Below are 20,642 nucleotides of genomic sequence, written 5' to 3'. Positions count from 1 at the left end.
CCCCTATGCTGTAAACCTCCCCCCTGGGCGAGTGAAGGGGCAGCACTCTGCTCCCGTATGCTGTAACCCTCCCCCCTGGGCGAGTGAAGGGGCAGCACTCTGCTCCCGTATGCTGTAACCCTCCCCCCTGGGCGAGTGAAGGGGCAGCACTCTGCTCCCGTATGCTGTAACCCTCCCCCCTGGGCGAGTGAAGGGGCAGCATTCTGCTCCCGTATGCTGTAACCCTCCCCCCTGGGCGAGTGAAGGGGCAGCACTCTGCTCCCGTATGCTGTAACCTCCCCTCTGGGTGAGTGAAGGGGCAGCACTCTGCTCCCGTATGCTGTACCCCTCCCCCCTGGGCGAGTGAAGGGGCAGCACTCTGCTCCCGTATGCTGTAACCCTCCCCCCTGGGCGAGTGAAGGGGCAGCACTCTGCTCCCGTATGCTGTAACCCTCCCCCCTGGGCGAGTGAAGGGGCAGCACTCTGCTCCCCTATGCTTTAACCCTCCCCCCTGGGCGAGTGGAGGGGCAGCACTCTGCTCCCCTATGCTGTAACCCTCCCCCCTGGGCGAGTGAAGGGGCAGCACTCTGCTCCCGTATGCTGTAACCCTCCCCCCTGGGCGAGTGAAGGGGCAGCACTCTGCTCCCGTATGCTGTAACCCTCCCCCCTGGGCGAGTGAAGGGACAGCACTCTGCTCCCGTATGCTGTAACCCTCCCCCCTGGGCGAGTGAAGGGGCAGCATTCTGCTCCCGTATGCTGTAACCCTCCCCCCTGGGCGAGTGAAGGGGCAGCACTCTGCTCCCGTATGCTGTAACCTCCCCTCTGGGCGAGTGAAGGGGCAGCACTCTGCTCCCGTATGCTGTAACCCTCCCCCCTGGGCGAGTGAAGGGGCAGCACTCTGCTCCCCTATGCTGTACCCTCCCCCCTGGGCGAGTGAAGGGGCAGCACTCTGCTCCCGTATGCTGTACCCTCCCCCCTGGGCAAGTGAAGGGGCAGCACTCTGCTCCCGTATGCTGTAACCCTCCCCCCTGGGCGAGTGAAGGGGCAGCACTCTGCTCCCGTATGCTGTAACCCTCCCCCCTGGGTGAGTGAAGGGGCAGCACTCTGCTCCCGTATGCTGTACCCTCCCCCCTGGGCGAGTGAAGGGGCAGCACTCTGCTCCCCTATGCTGTACCCTCCCCCCTGGGCGAGTGGAGGGGCAGCACTCTGCTCCCCTATGCTGTAACCCTCCCCCCTGGGCGAGTGAAGGGGCAGCACTCTGCTCCCGTATGCTGTAACCCTCCCCCCTGGGCGAGTGAAGGGGCAGCACTCTGCTCCCGTATGCTGTAACCCTCCCCCCTGGGCGAGTGAAGGGGCAGCACTCTGCTCCCGTATGCTGTAACCCTCCCCCCTGGGTGAGTGAAGGGGCAGCATTCTGCTCCCGTATGCTGTAACCCTCCCCCCTGGGCGAGTGAAGGGGCAGCACTCTGCTCCCGTATGCTGTACCCTCCCCTCTGGGCGAGTGAAGGGGCAGCACTCTGCTCCCGTATGCTGTAACCCTCCCCCCTGGGTGAGTGAAGGGGCAGCACTCTGCTCCCGTATGCTGTACCCTCCCCTCTGGGTGAGTGAAGGGGCAGCACTCTGCTCCCCTATGCTGTACCCTCCCCCCTGGGCGAGTGAAGGGGCAGCACTCTGCTCCCCTATGCTGTACCCTCCCCCCTGGGCGAGTGGAGGGGCAGCACTCTGCTCCCCTATGCTGTAACCCTCCCCCCTGGGCGAGTGAAGGGGCAGCACTCTGCTCCCGTATGCTGTAACCCTCCCCCCTGGGCGAGTGAAGGGGCAGCACTCTGCTCCCGTATGCTGTAACCCTCCCCCCTGGGCGAGTGAAGGGGCAGCACTCTGCTCCCCTATGCTGTACCCTCCCCCCTGGGTGAGTGAAGGGGCAGCACTCTGCTCCCGTATGCTGTAAACCTCCCCCCTGGGCGAGTGAAGGGGCAGCACTCTGCTCCCGTATGCTGTAACCTCCCCCCTGGGTGAGTGAAGGGGCAGCACTCTGCTCCCCTATGCTGTAAACCTCCCCCCTGGGCGAGTGAAGGGGCAGCACTCTGCTCCCCTATGCTGTACCCTCCCCCCTGGATGAGTGAAGGGGCAGCACTCTGCTCCCCTATGCTGTACCCTCCCCCCTGGATGAGTGAAGGGGCAGCACTCTGCTCCCCTATGCTGTAACCCTCCCCCCTGGGTGAGTGAAGGGGCAGCACTCTGCTCCCCTATGCTGTACCCTCCCCCCTGGGTGAGTGAAGGGGCAGCACTCTGCTGGTGTCTGTTACAACCTTTCTCTGGGTAAAGCTGAAGATTGGGTGAGATGTGCAGTACTGCAACACAAAGGGACTGGATGAGCCATGTGATTTTTATCTGCTGAGATATTCTATGTTTCTTTGATCCCATTCATTAAGATCTTCCCTCACCTTATCTATCATTACTGGTGCACACTTGAAATTAATCATTCAACTTTTAAACATATAGGGATCCATACTCAAATGTATTTAGCTGATTTTTTAGTTATCTAGCTAAATGTCAACATTTGAATATTTGGGCCTTTATCTGGCTCACTTATAGATGGATATCTCATTATCTCTCTTAAATTTAGCTGAATAATATAGGAGCGTTCCAGGATGGAATTAAATTGGCTGGAGAAGTTATCCAGCTGATTCCAAAATCGAGAGATAGCTGGATATCTTATCCGATCAATTCTGGTCATGCTATAGAGCTGTATGCAGTAGTGCAGCTGCACCATTGAATAGCCAGCTGGTTAATGCCCAAATATTACCCCCATATTTTTTATATAACTTTCAGAAGGTTTTACCAACTCAAACAATTTACTGGCTAACGTTCAATTATTAAAAGCTAAGTCAGTCAGTCTGTGAAAATGGGGCATGTCTCTGCTCTGTGCAGTGTGAGCAATGGGCATCCACCTCCTGAATCCCTCTAGTGCTTCCTGATTAATGTGCCTGATGCCTTTTTGTAGCAAACACATCTCAGCTCCACATTAAATCTTCCAGGGGAAATCTCTCCCATGCTTTCAGAGCCAGTTGGGAGATTCTGGTTTTATTTTATTTGTTTAGGGTTTTTTTTGAACAGGAGGTTGGCCATGTTCCAAACATACACAGTACAAACACCAGGGAACACACAATGAAGTTACTAGGTAATACATTTAAGAGAAATAGGAGAAAATATTTTTTTTCCTCAATGCATAATTAAACTCTGTAATTCGTTGCTGGAGGAAGTGGTGAAAGCTGTTAGTGTTAGCTGGATTTTAAAAAGGCTTGGACAAGTTCCTGGAAGAAAAGTCCATTATTAAGGTGGACTTGGGGAAATCCACTTATTATCCCTGGGATAAGCAGCTTGGAATTTTCCTACCTCTTAGATTCTGCCAGGTCCTTATGACCTGGATTGGCCACAGTGGGAGACAGGAAGCTGGGCTTGATGGACCTTTGGTCTGACCCAGTAGAGAAAATCTTATGTAGTCTTTCCCCCAGTGGAGGTCAGGTGGCAGGTCTTATTATATAGGTTCTCATTCTCAGCCCTCACCTTGTACCTCAGTTAAAAAGCTTGAACCATGGCTTATTGGTATGAAGAGAGTGTGGTTAAGGTTTTTGTGTTAATGGGTTTGTGCTCAATTTTTCACATTTTAATGTGTGTTTTTAATACACTAATCGCCTGTTTTGTCATTTTGAATCTCATTAAATCATTAGCATAGGTTTTCGCATTAAAACTTTTGTGAGCTAATTAACATGTGCTAAAAGTGCTGATAACATACATAAACTAGATTGTATGTGATAACCAGCTGGTAACATATGTTAACAATTGCAAATATTTCAGCACACGGGTAAACTGGCCTCTGTCTGACACAGCTTAGAATGCATTTCTGTCTGGCGTTTAGTGTCAGGTCTCTGCCTCTGTTGCTGTTAATGGCCTAGTATGGGTTTTTTGTTATTTTACAAATGTGTTTTTGTTACCTGCTTAGAACTGTGGAATAAAGGGAATCCCAATGTGTGATATACAGATGTGTGCAAGAGCCGGGACGAGCCACGTCCGAGATGTCACCGTGCATTACAGCTCCAGCACACTCAGGGATTCTGCACCTCCAACCTTCAGTCATTTAATGCTCATCTGAATGCTAAAATAAGCAGTCAACAGACTGCTTATTTTAGCAGTGCTGCCAGGCCCTTCCTGTCCTCTGAGTTCTGCCCTGGTCTGCACTCTGAACTCTCGCCCAAAGCTCAGAGGTCTTGGTGTCAGGGAAGATTAAATGTTTCTCAAGGGCCAACTGTTCTTTCATAGGTTTTCCATAGGATAAGATTTGCAGCTCCTTCTTTTGTTACTGTAGACTCAACATACCATACAGGATCAAATCTTTGAGCAAGCTTATATAAGTTTATTCTTATAGGCATGCCATAGCAAAATCCGTTCCGATATTCAACCACACAAAATGTTAAGATCTGTTTCCAGAGCTTCACCCTGTGAATCAGTCTTAAGGTTAATATTCTGGCATGAGGTCTCTCCCAGGCTAAGAAGGAAGAGATGAATATTCTCTAACCCCTGCAGGCTTGGGGCAGAGTGTGCTAAAGCCGTCGACATTTCTCAAATGATATCCATCGCTTCTCTGCAAGGACTCGTCCATCACCAACGGTTACAGTTTTATACTCAGCTGCTGACGCTGCACTCCTGCAATTGCCTCTGAAAGCAATAAGCTGCTTCATCACTTCCATTCTTCTCCGCTCCTCCATTAGCACTATCCCAATATTTATCTGACTTCTGGGCTGCTCCCTCACCCGCTCCCTTAATGACTTCATTTCATTAATAGATCCTCTTGCTGAGGGAAGGAATCAGACAGTGACTGTCGTCTTCTTAATGCTAAACCTAATATCCATGATCAAGGAAAGCAGCCGTGAACTGTACTGAGCTTTTCACAGGTCTAACCCACATTACACAATAACAGCAGCCTTTGGCTGGGAGATGCTTTCAATTATTCACAGCCTTCTCCAGTGACTTCCTGGGGCACAGAGTGTAAACATTTCGTAGGCTGGCTCTAAAGCATTCTGCTTCAATCAGTTCCCACTCATCTTCCCGAGATGCTTGGCATGCTGCTTCCCAGGCAGATGCATTTCAGGGAATCATTCAAGCCCTGGTAGGATCCACCAGAGCATTTCCTGTACACTGTTCTTCAGGAGTTCCTGATTTCCACATGGGAGCGAGTACAGTACAAATAAATAGGCTCGACTTTTGAGCACAAGACTGGAATTGCAACTTCAGACTTCCTCGGCCTCACAGCAGAAAGTGCATAGGAAAGGGGCCAGCTATTAACTGTTTTCTCTAGCTTCATTACTAGGGTCATAACAACCAAAGTCTTTTAACCTTGCATTATGGTGTCTACAGTTAAAGAAACGAAGGAAAATGGCAGGACATACTGATAAAATCACAAGGTGCTAACTTCTCTCCCTCCAGATTCTAACCATACTTCTTTCTTTTATTCTCTGCAGCCCAGACTGACGAAAGAACGGAAAGTGCAGAGAGTCAAAAGCAGGCTGGGCAAATGTAAGCTCTCTCCAGGACATCAGAGCCAAAACAGATACCCAACAGGCAAGTGCGGGGGCAGCATCTCCCGAAAAAGCTAAAAACAATGTTCAAAGCGCCCGCACTGAAGAAGTGTCTGAGTGGGCTTTTTATCCCCAGGCTTTGCACAAATGATCAAAGGGAAAGTTTCAGCTAAGAAAGCTGCCAAGATGTGCAAAGTCCATGCGGTCCCTTCCAATTTCTTCCCATGCCAGTGCAACGGTTTGAAAAGTGCACACAGAATCAGAAAATGCACACAGAGTCCACATCACCTGCTCTCAGTAAGGCTAGAAGAGCACTCGTTCTTCCACCCTGATGGCCAGGAATCTTAGGCTTCATTTAACCCATTCTTGTTTTATTTCTTTTATGTTTTTAAAATATTTATTGTTCTATTATTAGTTTAGGTTTCAACTCTTTATTAACTTTGTATGTTTTATCCTATGTATTTTATAATTTGTAAACCATTGTGATGGCTCAACTTAACGACGGTATAGAAAATCTATTTATTTTATTTATTGATCAAACGCATAAAATGCTTATCTTCCAAATCGCCCCGATGACCTCTGTGCTCTCAGTCATTTCAGAGCACACACCAAGGTGACTTCTCAGAAGGCGTTACTGGCGAGATCCATGGGGCGGACAACTGCTCCCTGCTGGGCCACCTCGTTTCACCCACAGTGGAAAGGGTGCTCTGGGAGGTAGGGGCAGGGAAAGATGTTCACATGCATATTTCACTTTCCCAGTATATGGATGTTTTCCAAAAGTACCAAGGTACTTGCATCTGCTATTTCTGCAGCTTGACTACACATTGGAAAACATGTGCATATGTTGGAAAATTCAATATATCAGCCATCCTCAGAACTGCCTTCTAATGAAGCAGGCTGTCACTAATCCAAAGAAAAGTGGTCACTTCAATAAGTAGGAAAAGTGCAGGTGAAGCCACTTCCTGAGCTACCTTAAGAAATCTGTGATCCTCTGTGGGTCCTAGCATGAAGGGAGAACTAGTCACAAACCTACAAGGATGTAAAGTGTCCCCCATTAAGCAACCGCTGCAGTCTCACATCAGAATAAAAACGTTCGCCTCTTGATCAAGCTGTGCTCCAAATGTAAATTAATTTCATGTGCTTCAGTCCACTCATCCCTTTTAAAGGTCATGTAATACAAACAGAAATCTTGTTGGAAATGTCATTATCTATTGCGACACAGTTTGACAGTATTGCTTAGCGTACAAAAAAGAATGACAACTAATTCCCTCCCACATCCTCTTCCCAGCACAGCCTGACTTACACCAGCAAAAAATATCTAATGCATTATTTCATCTGGAAAAAGCCATCAATAGTAAATGTAAATACACAACAAGGTAAGCCTCGTTCATCACTCTGTATGAGAGGTTCTTAACGTAGATATCACACCAACAGAGACATCATATTGCTGGCCCAAACTTTCACTTATTTGACCTTCGTTTCATTCACCACACTACTGGGACTCTGTTTGTCTGTGAGCAGTAAAACGTGGCAGGCAAGATGGGCACCAGGCCAGGGGAAGGGGGCGCCACGCTGCTATCACTATAGCCCTGGCACAGCCACAAAATCAGAGGAGGAGAGCCCCCACCAACCACCTGGGATGTTATTTGGTCCAATGAGGGGTCCTGGACTTTGGTATACAGGGGTGAGGGGCAGTTATACTGAATTATTTCCTGTCAGTCAGTAAAACGATACCTGGTATCTGCATAATCTGCTTCAGCACCTCCCCACCAGACGTCCGAATCATCGTCCTCTGCATCAGCTGAATCGGGATTATCATTTTCATCTGCTACTGGGCAGCAGACAAACTCCACACCACGAAACCTGTCGATTCCACAGGGAAGGAGCATGCCATAGTCATGAAGATTCATGCTCTTCTCACTGCAGGACTAAGCAGAAAAACAAAAGCTGAAATACTGACACTTCTAGGCAGTGAAGAAGAAGAGAGGGCGCTCCTTACAGACTCTGCATTACTGAAATGCCCATGGCCTACTCTCTGCGATTTTCTCCTTGCACAATTCAAGGGCCGGCCAGCACAGCAGATACAAAGTCATTGCCATGAAGCGCACACAGGGATTTCACAATGAAATCTCTGCACCCCCTGTGACAGGAGTAAAAGTATCCACAGAGGGGGACAACAGCTCTCAGCCCCTGATTGTAGCTGGGTAACTGCTTCATCACCCGAGTGAAATCATTTGAGAATTGGCTTTCCCTGCAACGAGTCCCAGTGGGGAATCTGGGCTCAGAGGGGCTCTTGCTGCTCTATCCCGGCACAAACTCATCCACAATAAACCGCATAAGCAGGTGCGGTCTGCTTTTCTCCTTATGTAAAAGGCAAGTCTGAGTGTCCGGGAATGGAAATTAGAAATTGCACAGACTGCGGCACACCTGCTGATACAGATTAAAGAGTTTAAACACACAGCCTGCATCCTCCAGCCCAGCTCACAGCTCTTGTCCGACTGGAGACAATTTTCAAAGCCCACTGAGTGCTATTCTCCTTCAGTGACCAAAATACACCCCTGGGAACACCTCCTCTTCATATGGATAAAACTTCACATGTGTTGTGGAATGCCACATTATAAAGTAATGTGTGAACTGGAAGGAGTAAACGTTAATTGGTTATTTACTCTTTCAAAAAGAACAAAGACTAGGGGACCCACAATGACGTTACTGGGTAAATATATTTACAACTAATAAGAGAAAAATGTTTTTCTCAATGTATAATTAAGCTCTGGAATTCACTGCCAGAGGATGTTGTGAGAACTGTTAGTGTAGCTGCATTTAAAAAAGGTTTGGACAAGTTCCTAGAGGAAAAGTCCATTAACCATTATTAAAGTGGAATTGCAGAATCCACTGTTATTCTTGGGATAAGCAGCTTGGAATCTATCTACCCCTTGGGATCCTGCCAGGAACTTGTGAGCTAGATTGGCCACTGTTGGAAACAGGATATTGGGCTTGATGGACCTTTGGTCTGACCCAGTATGGGAAGACTTTATGTTATGTTATATTAAGAGAGAGCAATTTACACAAAGAAAACATTTTCTCCTCGCATTAATACCTTTGAAAATTGACCTCATTTTTCTAGAGAGCAATTTCCTGAGGTAAATACCAATTTACCCAGGTGCACTGGCCTAACTCTCCTTAGAATTATTTTCATACTAACTAGGACAAAGTTAAGATCTAAATGGCATGGCTTTCCTCCTTATTCTGTAATCTGGTGCTATCATATGTGAACACGTTTATAGCAACCAAGATACAGGGCATGAGGCTAATGGTGCAAGTAAAGTGGTTGCTCTGTTACCACGGAAATAAAGGTTAGTGAAAGATACCTTTTTATCAGACTAACAATAAGTTTCTTGCCCAGCTTTCAGGAGCTCATACTCCCCGTCTCAAGTCAGAACAGAATAAGCAGAAGATGGCATTTGCCATGTAATCTATGTGAATCCTAACAGACCTTCCATTGATGAGGAAGGGAACCTGGGCTGAGGGGTGATCAAGAGGTAACAGGCAGGATAAATTTATAAGGCCGATACAGTAAGGCGCGGGCCAGCTTGTGCGCTTTTTTAAGCAACTTGGACACGTGTTTTAGACGCGTATGACGGACGTACGATCCAGTATATGCTCTACCACGTCCTTAGCGCATGCTGAAAACAACACGTAACAACTGACGCCCGCTGCATATAGATGCTATGTTAATGGTGTTTAATGATGTATAATGAGCTGATTAGCTATTCCCCTCGATACAGTAACGCGCGCCCAAAATAGCACGTCTTTAACCTGCACATTTTCCGTGTCTTTACCCTCAATATTTACCGCCTACCCTGACCCTGGCGTTAGTGTGGTGCTGTGCTCTTGACAGTCGTGAATATCCAACGGACAGCATCGAATAGCGTCATGGACTACATGAGCATGGACGTTGGAAGGCAGCAGGGCCTCCGATCATGGACATCCGGAAAGAGGCGGGAACGTCCATGATCGGAGGCCCCTACCTTGCACGTCCGGGCTCTCAAGGCAGCGGCCATGGACGTTGGAAGGCAACGGGGCCTCCGATCATGGACGTCCGGAAAGAGGCGGGAACGTCCATGATCGGAGGCCCCTACATTGCACGTCCGGGCTCTCAAGGCAGCGGCCATGGACGTTGGAAGGTAGCTATTTCCGGACGTCCAGGCTGCCTTGAGCGCCTTTCCAGTCCTTCACAAGCGCCCGGACATGGAAGGTAGGGGCCGACGTTCCCGCCTCTTTCCGGACATCCATGATCGGAGGCCCTGCTGCCTTCCAACGTCCATGGCCGCTGCCTTGAGCGCCCGGACGTGGAAGGTAGCGGGTCCTCCGATCAAGGACATCCGGATGCTCAGGGCAGTGGCCCCAGTGTCCATGCGGGGTCTGTTGGAAAGAACCATCCACTTACCAGCTGAAAGCATTGCCGATCTTCTGAATGATATCCAAAAGGTACTGCTGTAACCGCTCTGTCCTGGCCCGAACCAAATGCAAAGGGATTTTTGCTACTTGGCGATGCGACTTATATATACGTCCAAGGTAGGATTATGACAAGGTGATGATGTCACAAAGGTGGGGGGGGGGGGGGAAATTGGATGTTTCCAAATTAATGAAAAGTTTGGAATGTAATATTTCCAGAACGATAACATTTCCTACATTTTCAAAATGAATTAGAAATGACAGGTATGGATCCAGCGCATTGTGGATACTGTATACAGTAAAATCGACTGCGAATGCCTACTGCTTCATAGGCGCGCTTTTGGCGCTCCTATGGCGCTGCTTGGATTTGCATCTAATTTGAATACTGAATCGAGCAGATCGAGAACCAAAATGCGCGCACGTCAAATGAGCGGGCGCCCGACACTGCCGCACTTTTTTTTTACGCATCGGTACTGTATCGGCCCGATAATGAGGTAAGAAACTCAGGTCTTTGTTGAGCCCTTTCTGGTCACTGCATCGATCACCTTATGACCAGGAAAATTAAAGGAAAAATTAAAACAATTCAGGAACAGAAGACTTTTGAAGTTAAAAGGATCAGACATTTCAGATCTGACAAGAAAGGACTGCCCTCCTTCTTACGCTCATCTTATTAAATTAGGACCTACATTAGTTCAATCAAATCACTTTTTTTGGTTTCTGTTTGTTCACCATTATTTCCGAGCACTAGTGTCATGGTAACCAAGGGATGGGGCATTTCAATTGTTATTTTGCAAAGTTTCCCTGCTTTATCAGTTGAAAGACCTGCCCAAAGCAGACAACAATACTTTTCATAAAAATGCAATAACATATAATGCATTAATACATGAATTACAACTAATAAAATTGAGTCAAAAAAACAAATCAAAACCCGTTAATACAGTATGAAATTGCAGGAATGCCAGCAGTGGTGCAGTACCTCTTTGGCAACCGTGTGCCAGTGCAGGTGGGTCTCACAGATATCCATCCTTTCCTGGTGCAGGAACTTGCATTTATCAGGGACCAGAAGAGCATCACTCACAAACTCCCCAACTGAAAAAGAGCAAAGATTAGAAACCGTCACCCAACTCTGCAGAGCCAGAACAATGCCTAGCACGTGCTGTCTCCAGAAGCAGAGCTTTCTGGAAAACAAATAAAGGGGGGCTGGGGACTTCCCTGGGAAGCTTGCCCACGTGTACGGAGGACCTGTGCGAGATGCACTTGCTATTTCAGCAGGCAAAACTTCACGGGAACACAACATGTAGATGTCAAGATCCAATCAATGTGCACGGTTTCCATCCCCCGCTGACGTATGTGGCTGCAGAGGGGCCACTTTACCCAGGTAAGTCTCTATCTACCAGGGTAAGTGGCTTTGAAAATGACCCTCCCCATGCTGCATCTGTAAATAAATCAAATTCAAGTTATTTCCCATCACAGGCGATGATCCACTGGAAGTAACATGAGATTATTAGTGGGTGGGTGGGTGGGGGGGGGATAAGTCAGAAAACAAGTCCTGTTTCCCTGCCAGGACACCTCCTGTGCACCCACCACCTCTGGGTAACACAAGGGCCCACATGCCAGCCAGGAAAGCAATGGAAGCACTGCCAGGTTATTCCTGATTCTTTATTTATTTAATACAATTTAACACATGTCCATTTGTCTAAAGACAGTCTGGACAAAGAAGATTAGCAATTAGAGACAATAATTAAACAAATGATTAAACAAAACAATAAAGAACATCATAAGGCACTAAAAACTGCAGGAACATTTCCATATCTGGTGGGAATGCCTTTGGGCATGTGAGTTCTTGGCTGTGGCAAGTTAACGAAATGGCTAGGCGACTGCTGACGGCAGGGAGACATGCTCACATTGAGACAGAAGTTGGGCTTCCGCCATAGGTTGTGCCCTTGGGTTTGGAGGCTGGTAGGAATTAGGTGAGGTCCTGTAGAGAATTATCAGGTGGTAGCAATAATCAGGCCAAAAACCGGAGGGTGGAGTGCAGACAATGGTCAGGGCAGGCAAAGATCAGGCAGCGTCGGTATCCAGGCAATGGTCAAGATCCAAGCAGCAATCAGAGGGAGACTCAAGGAAGGCAGCGAGATAACTAGGCCAGGGCAGCACAGGAAGCAACAGGACTGGAAAGCAACACATATTGCAGACAGCATGGCAAGGCAGGAGGACCTGTTGCCGACTAGGAGCTGAACTGGGTTTAAATCCTTGACAGTGCTGATGTCATCAATCTATGCTGCTCTTGTCTTCCAGCCATGGGACCTTTAAATCTGGGCTGAGTGTGTGCATGCACGCCTAAGGGAAATCACAGTGAGGGTGACGCCTCACAGAGCATGATGGTGGTGTCCTTGCTTACTCATTCGAGACTCGCAGTGTCTGGGGTGAGTAAGGCTGGTCATGAGGCCATCCCACACCCAAAAGAAAATTATTCCTTACCTGCTAATTTTCATTCCTTTAATACCATGGATCATTCCAGACGGTGGGTTATGTTCCATGTCCAGCAGATGGAGTCAGAACACAAAATTCCCAGGGGAGGACCCATATAACCACGCCTCCCCTGTAACAGCTCTCAGTAACTAGACTAACAAAGCCCAAAAGAAAGAGACTAAAAACAGAGGGATCAAGTAATCAAAAAAGGAATTGAAATAACCACTGTCCAAATAAACAGCAACTAAATTCTGAACAGTGAACTTGCGAACAGCAGTGCGTGAACAAAAAAGACGCGCAGTATTCGAAATACAGAGTAAAAGATTGTTAAGACAGGTAGGCAGGGATGTCCCACAAGCAAACCCCCAAACCAAGGGAGGATGTCTGGAATGATCCATGGTATTACAGGAACGAAAATTAGCAGGTAAGGAATAATTTTCTTTTCCCTGTACATACCAGGATCATTCCAGACGGTGGGATGTACCAAAGCTTTCCCATCACGGGTGGGCCGCAGACAGCCCTGCTCGTATTACCTTGTCTCCAAGCTGACCGCCCAACGGAGCACCGACGTCCAGGCGATAATGTCTCGCAAAAGTATGGATCGACTTCCAGGTGGCCGCCCTACAAATCTCCTGAGTGGAGACGGAGGAGCTCTCCGCCCAAGATGTCGCCTGGGCTCGAAGAGAATGAGCCTTGACAACCAGCGGAGGGGACTTACCTACGCCAAGGTACGCCGCTATGATCGCTCCCTTCAACCACCGCGCTATAGATTGTTTGGAGGCCATGCAACCCTTCCGGGGTCCGGACCAGAGGATAAACAGATGATCGGAGAGCCGAAAATCATTAGTCACCTCCAGATAGCGTATCAGAGACCGCCGTACATCCAGTCTACGCAGGTCTCCAGACTCAGAAGAGGCAAAAGATGGTAATTCCACCGATTGGTTGAGGTGGAATGCTGAAACCACTTTAGGGAGAAAAGAAGGAACCGTCCTCAGCGAAACCCCTTCAGGCATGAAACGAAGGTATGGTTCACGACAGGATAGGGCCTGCAGCTCGGAAATACGTCTTGCTGAACTGATTGCCACGAGAAAAATGGTCTTGAGAGTGACGTCCTTGATGGTAGCCGAGCTTAGAGGTTCGAACGGCAAACCACAGAGGACTCGGAGCACCAGATTCAGATTCCACGACGGACAAGGTGGGCGAATCAGAGGCTTCAAGTGTTTCACTCCTTTAAGGAAACGGGAGACATCTGGATACAAGGACAGAAACTCCTTATTTCCACTGCGAAGAAAAGCCCCCAAGGCTGCCACCTGAACCCGAAGAGAATTGTAAGCAAGACCCAAATCCAAACCTGCCTGCAAGAGGGAAAGGACTTGTGGCACTGAGACCTGCATGGGAAGAATGTCATTCGCTCCACACCAATCCTCAAAGACCTTCCAGACTCGAACATAGGTAACAGAGGTGGACATCTTACGTGCTTTCAGTAGCGTTGAAATAACCGGCTCCGGATAACCGCGCCTCCTTAACTGACGCCTCTCAAAAGCCAGGCCGCAAGACAGAAGAGATCTGCCTCCTTGAAAAATATTGGTCCCTGGCGTAGAAGACTTGGCAGCTGACCGAGACGAAGGGGACCCTCCACCGTCAAATTGCGCAGATCCGCGAACCACGGTCGTTGGGGCCACTCTGGCGCCACAAGGATCACCGGCCCTTGGTGTGCCTCTATCCTGCGGATGACCTTGCCCACGAGGGGCCACAGTGGGAAAACATATAGGAGACAGTGGCGCGGCCAGGGCAGGACCAGCGCGTCCACGCCCTCGGCGCCGCGCTCCCACCTGCGGCTGAAGAAGCGGGCGGCCTTTGCATTTCCGGCGGTTGCCATTAGGTCTACGTGCGGTGTCCCCCATCGCCGTACTATTATCCGCATCGCCTGCTGCGAGAGCTCCCACTCTCCGGGATCCAAGTTTTGTCGGCTGAGAAAGTCCGCCTGTACGTTGTCCACTCCCGCTATGTGCGAGGCCGCTAGTCGTTGGAGGTGAAGCTCTGCCCACTCCATCAATTTGTCGGTTGCCAGAGAGACCAACCGACTTCTCGTGCCTCCCTGGCGATTGATGTACGCCACTGTAGTCGCATTGTCCGATAGCACCCTGACTGCTTGATGGCGTACTATGGGGAAGAAACCCTGTAATGCCAGACGTACCGCCCTGGTCTCCAAGCGGTTGATGGGCCACTTCGACTGTTCCTCTGTCCATCGACCCTGGACTGAGCTGTCCCGACAGACCGCTCCCCAGCCTGTGAGGCTGGCGTCCGTGGTGATAATCACCCAATCCGGGTCCTCCAGCGACACCCCCTGAGCTAGGTGCCGCGGTTCCAGCCACCAATGGAGACTGATGAAGGTTCCTCTCGGAATAGGAAGGATTGCCTGGAAATCTCTCGACACCGGCTGAGTAGGGATCTCTGCAGAGGCCTCAGATGCGCAAATGCCCAAGGTCGAGGCCATGGCCCCCAGTACCTGCAAGTAGTCCCAGGCAGTGGGCATCTCGAGCGCCATAAATCCTTGAATCTGCTGACGCAGAGAATGAGCTCTGTCCGGATGCAGAAAAACCCTGGCATTCTTGGTGTCGAAGTGAGCTCCCAGAAAATCCAACGACTGGGACGGGACCAGGCTGCTCTTGGTGAAGTTGACAATCCATCCCAGAGATTGGAGAAGTTGTACCACTCTGTCGACTGCGAGGATACACTGCACTCGTGACTTTGCACGGATGAGCCAATCGTCTAGGTAAGGATGCACAAGGATGCCTTCCTTGCGCAAGGTTGCCGCCACTACCACCATGATCTTCGTGAAAACCCGTGGAGCTGTGGCCAGGCCAAAGGGAAGAGCGCGAAATTGGAAGTGTTGACCCAAAAACTTTGAAGCGTAGGTAACGCTGATGACCTTGAAAAATTGGTATGTGGAGATACGCCTCCGTGAGATCCAACGAAGCCAAGAATTCTCCCATATGAACTGCCGCTAACACTGAACGGAGTGTCTCCATGCGGAAACGAGGGACTGAGGGACTGGTTGACTTGCTTGAGGTCCAGGATAGGATGAAAAGTACCTTCCTTCTTGGGAACCACAAAGTAGATTGAATAATGCCCCCGGCCCAGTTCGGCAGCTGGCACCGGCACTATGGCCCCCAATTGAAGGAGACGATAGAGGGTCTGCCGCATGGCTCCCTGTTTGATTAAGGACCCGCAAGGGGAAAACAGGAACCGGTCCCGAGGAGCGCAAACAAAATCCAAAGCGTAACCTCGTCTTAGAATATCCAGAACCCATTGATCCGACGTGATTTGGACCCACTCTTCGTAGAAGAGAGCAAGGCGACCCCCCAGTCGAGGGACCACCTCGCGGGTCTGTCTGGCATCATTGGGTAGATTTAGCGGATGTACCAGCACCCTGCGCTTCCTTACCCTGGCGGCGCCCACGAAAAGGCCGGTTCCAGGAGTGCGAACGAGAAGAGGGAGCCCGAGGTGGCTGTTGCCTCTGAGGACGCGCTCTCCGCTGGTTACGATAACGGTTTCTGGAGTAATTATATGATCTTGACGAACGGGGTCGATCTTCGGGCAACTTGTGCACCGCGTTCTCATTAAGGGACTTGATGATCTGATCCAAGTCTTCACCAAAAAGATAAAAGGAAGGGACCCCAAACATTTCTTGGAAGAGGCATCAGCCGACCAATTGCGAAGCCAAAGGAGCCGACGCGCTGAGACCGCCGCCACCATGGTTCGGGCTAGGACCCTTAAAAGATCATATAAAGCATCCGCTCCATAGGCAACCACGGCTTCCAGTCTGTCCGCCTGGTGAGCCTCAGCGTCTGGTAAGGACTGGGAGGTGAGAAGCTGCTGCACCCACCAAAGACCCGCTCGCTGTGCGAGGGAACTGCAGATAGCCACCCGCATCCCTAAGGCCGAGACCTCAAAGATACGCTTGAGGTAAACCTCCAGCTTCCGATCCTGCATATCCTTCAACGCCGTCCCTCCAGTGACAGGAATAGTGGTATGCTTTGTGACCGCTGATACCGCAGAATCTACGGCGGGAACTTTGAGAATTTCCAAAAAAATCGGCCGGCAGAGGATACAATTTTTCCATGGCTCTACCGACCCTAAGGTTGGCCTCAGGGGAATCCCATTCCCGAGTGATCAACTGCAAGATCTTGTGATGAGTGGGAAAAGACTTGGCTAGAGGCCACAGTCCTGCTAGGAGGGGGTCCCCCTTCTTGAGAGCCGGGTCAGGCCCCACCGGTTCTGGAGGGGGATCAATATCCATTTCCTGGAGGATGTAGGGAATGAGGTCATCTAACTCCGCCGCTTGGAAGATGCGGAGGACCCTAGGGTCGTCGCCCTCCACCTGGGCTGCCAAGGTGGGGTCGTCCACGTCAGGGTCCTGGGATTGTCCTTCCCCCGACGAAGTCTGTATTATCGATGGTGTCCCGGTAGGGCCACGAGATGTCCCCGCTCCCCCGCCTACTAAAGGGGGGCGAGCCTGAGGGAGGGTCCCACCCAGGAGGGGGGTAGGACATGGTATCTTGGGGGGAGAGGGTCCCCAGGTCCCGAAGGTCGTGTCTCTGCTCTGAAGAAAAGCCCTGTGCATCAGGACTATGAATTCAGGGGAAAAGGCCTGGCATCCTGAGGGGTCACCCACCGGGGGATCCCCCCTCTGCCTACCAGGATTAGACTCGGAGTAAGGGTCCAAAACGGGCCTAGAAGTGGGGAACGGATTATCCGTGTCCTCCTCAGAAAGCGCGGCATCAGAATCTTGCAACAAAATGGCCGCCGTTCCAGCGCTGAGAGGGAACGGGGCCTGGCGCTTCCTTCCCACGCGGTCTGCAGCTCGAACGTCCTTGTTAGTAGCTGGCACACATTCCCCCTCGGGGAAACAGCCTGAGCACAGACCCTCTTCAGAAAATAATCCGGCCCTGTCGGAGCCCTCACAAGGCGCCGCGGACTGCATTGCCGCAGGGAGAGAGAGAGGGGGGGGAGGCTCTACAGGTGGCTCGCGCCTAAAATGAGCGCCGACCCAGCAACGGACGCTTGCCGCGGTCCCCCACCGACCTGAAGAAGAACTGACGGGGAATTACCTTCCCGGCGCTACCGACTTTCACCTCAGAGAGCCGAACGGAGTCAAAAAAATTGCAGTCTTCTGCTGAAAAAGAAGATGAAACAAAAGTACACTTACCCCAACTGAGCCCTCAGTGAGGAAAATGAGAAAAGAAAGAAAGAAAAAAGGCAACAGCCTGTCAGCAAGTCACCAGGCTAGAGAGCGATGAGCCAGCACCAGCGGAGAGCTCTCCCCCTGCTGTAAGAGGAGCCTTAGCAAAGTGACCTAAACAAGAAAATTATTTCTTACCTGCTAATTTTCGTTCCTGTAGTACTTAGGATCAGTCCAGACGGTGGGTTATGTCCCCCGTCCAGCAGATGGAGTCAGAGCAAACTTCTGAGGGTGCTGGCATATAAGCTGGTGCAACCCTCCTAGTCCTCAGTATCGAGAATATCAAAGCCACGACAGAAAACTGGATAGACCGAGGAGGAAGGATCAAGCATAGCCAGAAAGGCAACTGTAATAACGGTAAAAACAGTGAACCAGAACAACTTGCCAAAAGAACTGACAACAGAAACAACACACGCAGACAGAAAGCCCCCAAAGAAGGAGGCTAAGCAATAGGACAGGAGCAAGCGGATTCGAGCAGGTAAACCCCCAGAACCAATCACGACCAGGGCGGGCGTCTGGACTGATCCTAAGTACTACAGGAACGAAAATTAGCAGGTAAGAAATAATTTTCTTTTCCCTGTACGTACTAGGATCAGTCCAGACGGTGGGATGTACCAAAGCGTCCCTAAACCGGGTGGGTCCCTGAGAACCCTGCTCGGATAACCCTGTCCCCGAAGGAGCCCGATTCCGCTTCCGGCAAGTGGAGCCGGTAGTGTCTGGAAAACGTATGTAAGGATTTCCAGGTCGCTGCCCTACAGATTTCCTGAACGGAGACGTGCTGCGACTCCGCATAGGAAGTGGCCTGGGCTCTCAGAGAATGAGCCTTGATTCCTATCGGAGGAACCTTTCCGGAGCCGATGTACGCTGAAGCCACCGCTTCCTTGAGCCAGCGCGCAATGGTGGTCTTCGTCGCCTGTTGGCCCTTTCTAGTCCCGGACCAGAGGACAAAAAGATGATCGGAGAGTCGAAATTCATTCGTCACTTCCAAATAACGCAAGAGAACTCGCTTCACGTCTAGGCGCCTGAGAGATTGAGGGGCGTCCGGTGGGAAGGACGGAAGTTCCACTACCTGGTTCAAGTGAAACGCTGAAACCACCTTGGGCAGGAACGAAGGCACCGTCCGGATGAAGACTCCCGAATCTGAGAAACGAAGGAAAGGTTCCCTGCAGGAGAGAGCTTGGAGCTCTGAGATGCGCCTCGCCGAGGCTATGGCCACCAAGAAAATCGTCTTCAGAGTGATATCCTTGAGGGAGCACTGACGCAGGGGCTCGAAAGGAGATTCTGCTAGAGCCCGCAACACCAGATTAAGGTTCCAGGAAGGACAAAGCTGACGTACCGGTGGCCGCAGATGCTTAACTCCCTTCAGAAACCGGGAAATATCCGGATGAGACGAGGGATCGGGCCTTCCCGAAGAGCGAGCCAGCGAGGCCAACGCCGACACCTGTACCCGCAGAGAATTGTAGGAAAGACCCTTCTCCAGCCCCTCTTGAAGGAACTCCAGGATCTGCTGCCGCGAGGCCGCTGTTGCATGGGCACCCCGTGTAGAACACCATACCTCGAAGACCTTCCACACCCGCACATAGGCGACCGAGGTCGAGGTCTTCCGCGCTCTGAGGAGAGTGTCTACCACGGAGACTGCGTAGCCCTCCCGCAGGAGACGACTCCTTTCAAAAGCCAGGCCGCAAGACAGAAGTGTTCCGCCTGATCCGAAAATACCGGACCCTGATGGAGAAGACGAGGGAGGTGGACGAGCCGAAGAGAACCGTCTACCGCAATGTTGAGTAGATCTGCGAACCACGGCCGACGCGGCCATTCCGGAGCTACCAGGATTACCGATCCTTGATGCAACTCTATCCGCCGCAGCACCTTGCCCACCAGAGGCCAAGGGGGAAAAACGTAGAGGAGAATTTGTGACGGCCACGGAAGAACCAGGGCGTCCACCCCTTCCGCGCCGCGCTCCCTTCTGCGGCTGAAGAACCGTGGGGCTTTGGTGTTGGCGGCGGTTGCCATGAGATCCATGGCGGGAATCCCCCAGCGCCGTACGATGAGGGCCATCGCCTCGTCGGAGAGAGTCCACTCTCCGGGGTCCAGGGCCTGACGACTCAAGTAATCCGCTTGAATATTGTCTGCCCCGGCAATGTGCGAGGCCGCCAGATGAACGAGGAACCGTTCCGCCCAAGACATCAGCCGAGCCGCTTCGAGGGCTACCTGACGACTCCTGGTGCCCCCTTGCCGATTGATGTAAGCCACTGTAGTCGCATTGTCCGAGAGAACGCGGACCGACCGACCCCTGATCGAGGGCAGAAAATGCATAAGCGCCAGACGCACCGCTCTGGTCTCTAGGCGGTTGATCGGCCAGGTTGTCTGTTCCTTTGTCCACTGACCCTGAGCGGAGCTCCTGAGGCAGACTGCCCCCCAACCGGACAGGCTGGCATCGGTAGTGACTACTATCCAGTCCGGGGTCTCCAGTGGGCAACCCTGGGCCAAGTGCTTTGGATCCAACCACCACTTCAAGCTGTACCTGGCGGTTGGAGAGAGAGGGATGATCGCCTGATAATCCTGAGACACAGGCTTCCACCTCGATAGCAGAGACATTTGCAGAGGTCTCAGGTGAGCAAAGGACCAGGGCACGAGATTTATCGCAAAGGCCATTGATCCCAGGAGCTGGAGGTAGTCCCGTGCCGTGTGCACAGGGAGAGAGGCAAATCGAACGATCTGATCTCGCAAGGATTGCGCCTTGTCTGGGCGCAGGAAGACCTTTCCCTGCACCGTGTCGAAGTGTGCCCCCAGAAAATCCAATTGCTGGGAGGGCAGCAGGCTGCTCTTGCTGAAGTTCACCACCCAGCCGAGAGACTGAAGGAAGGACACCACCCTGTCGACTGCCGACCGACCCTGCGGAAGAGTCTTCGCCCGGA

General features: G+C 51.0%; 1 protein-coding gene across 1 annotated transcript in view; it reads right to left on the bottom strand.

Moving 5' to 3' along the window:
• APP (amyloid beta precursor protein) overlaps window positions 1-20,642 on the bottom strand; it is a 300,473-nt gene that overhangs the window by 115,858 nt on the left and 163,973 nt on the right. The window contains 2 exon segments of the mRNA XM_029577860.1: window positions 7,290-7,483; window positions 10,987-11,099. Coding sequence (XP_029433720.1) covers window positions 7,290-7,483; window positions 10,987-11,099 — 307 coding nt within the window.

This window comes from Rhinatrema bivittatum, chromosome 15, assembly GCF_901001135.1.
Source record: "Rhinatrema bivittatum chromosome 15, aRhiBiv1.1, whole genome shotgun sequence".
In the NCBI taxonomy this organism is placed as follows: Eukaryota; Metazoa; Chordata; class Amphibia; order Gymnophiona; family Rhinatrematidae; genus Rhinatrema; species Rhinatrema bivittatum.
This window is presented reverse-complemented; position numbering and strand designations above follow the sequence as displayed.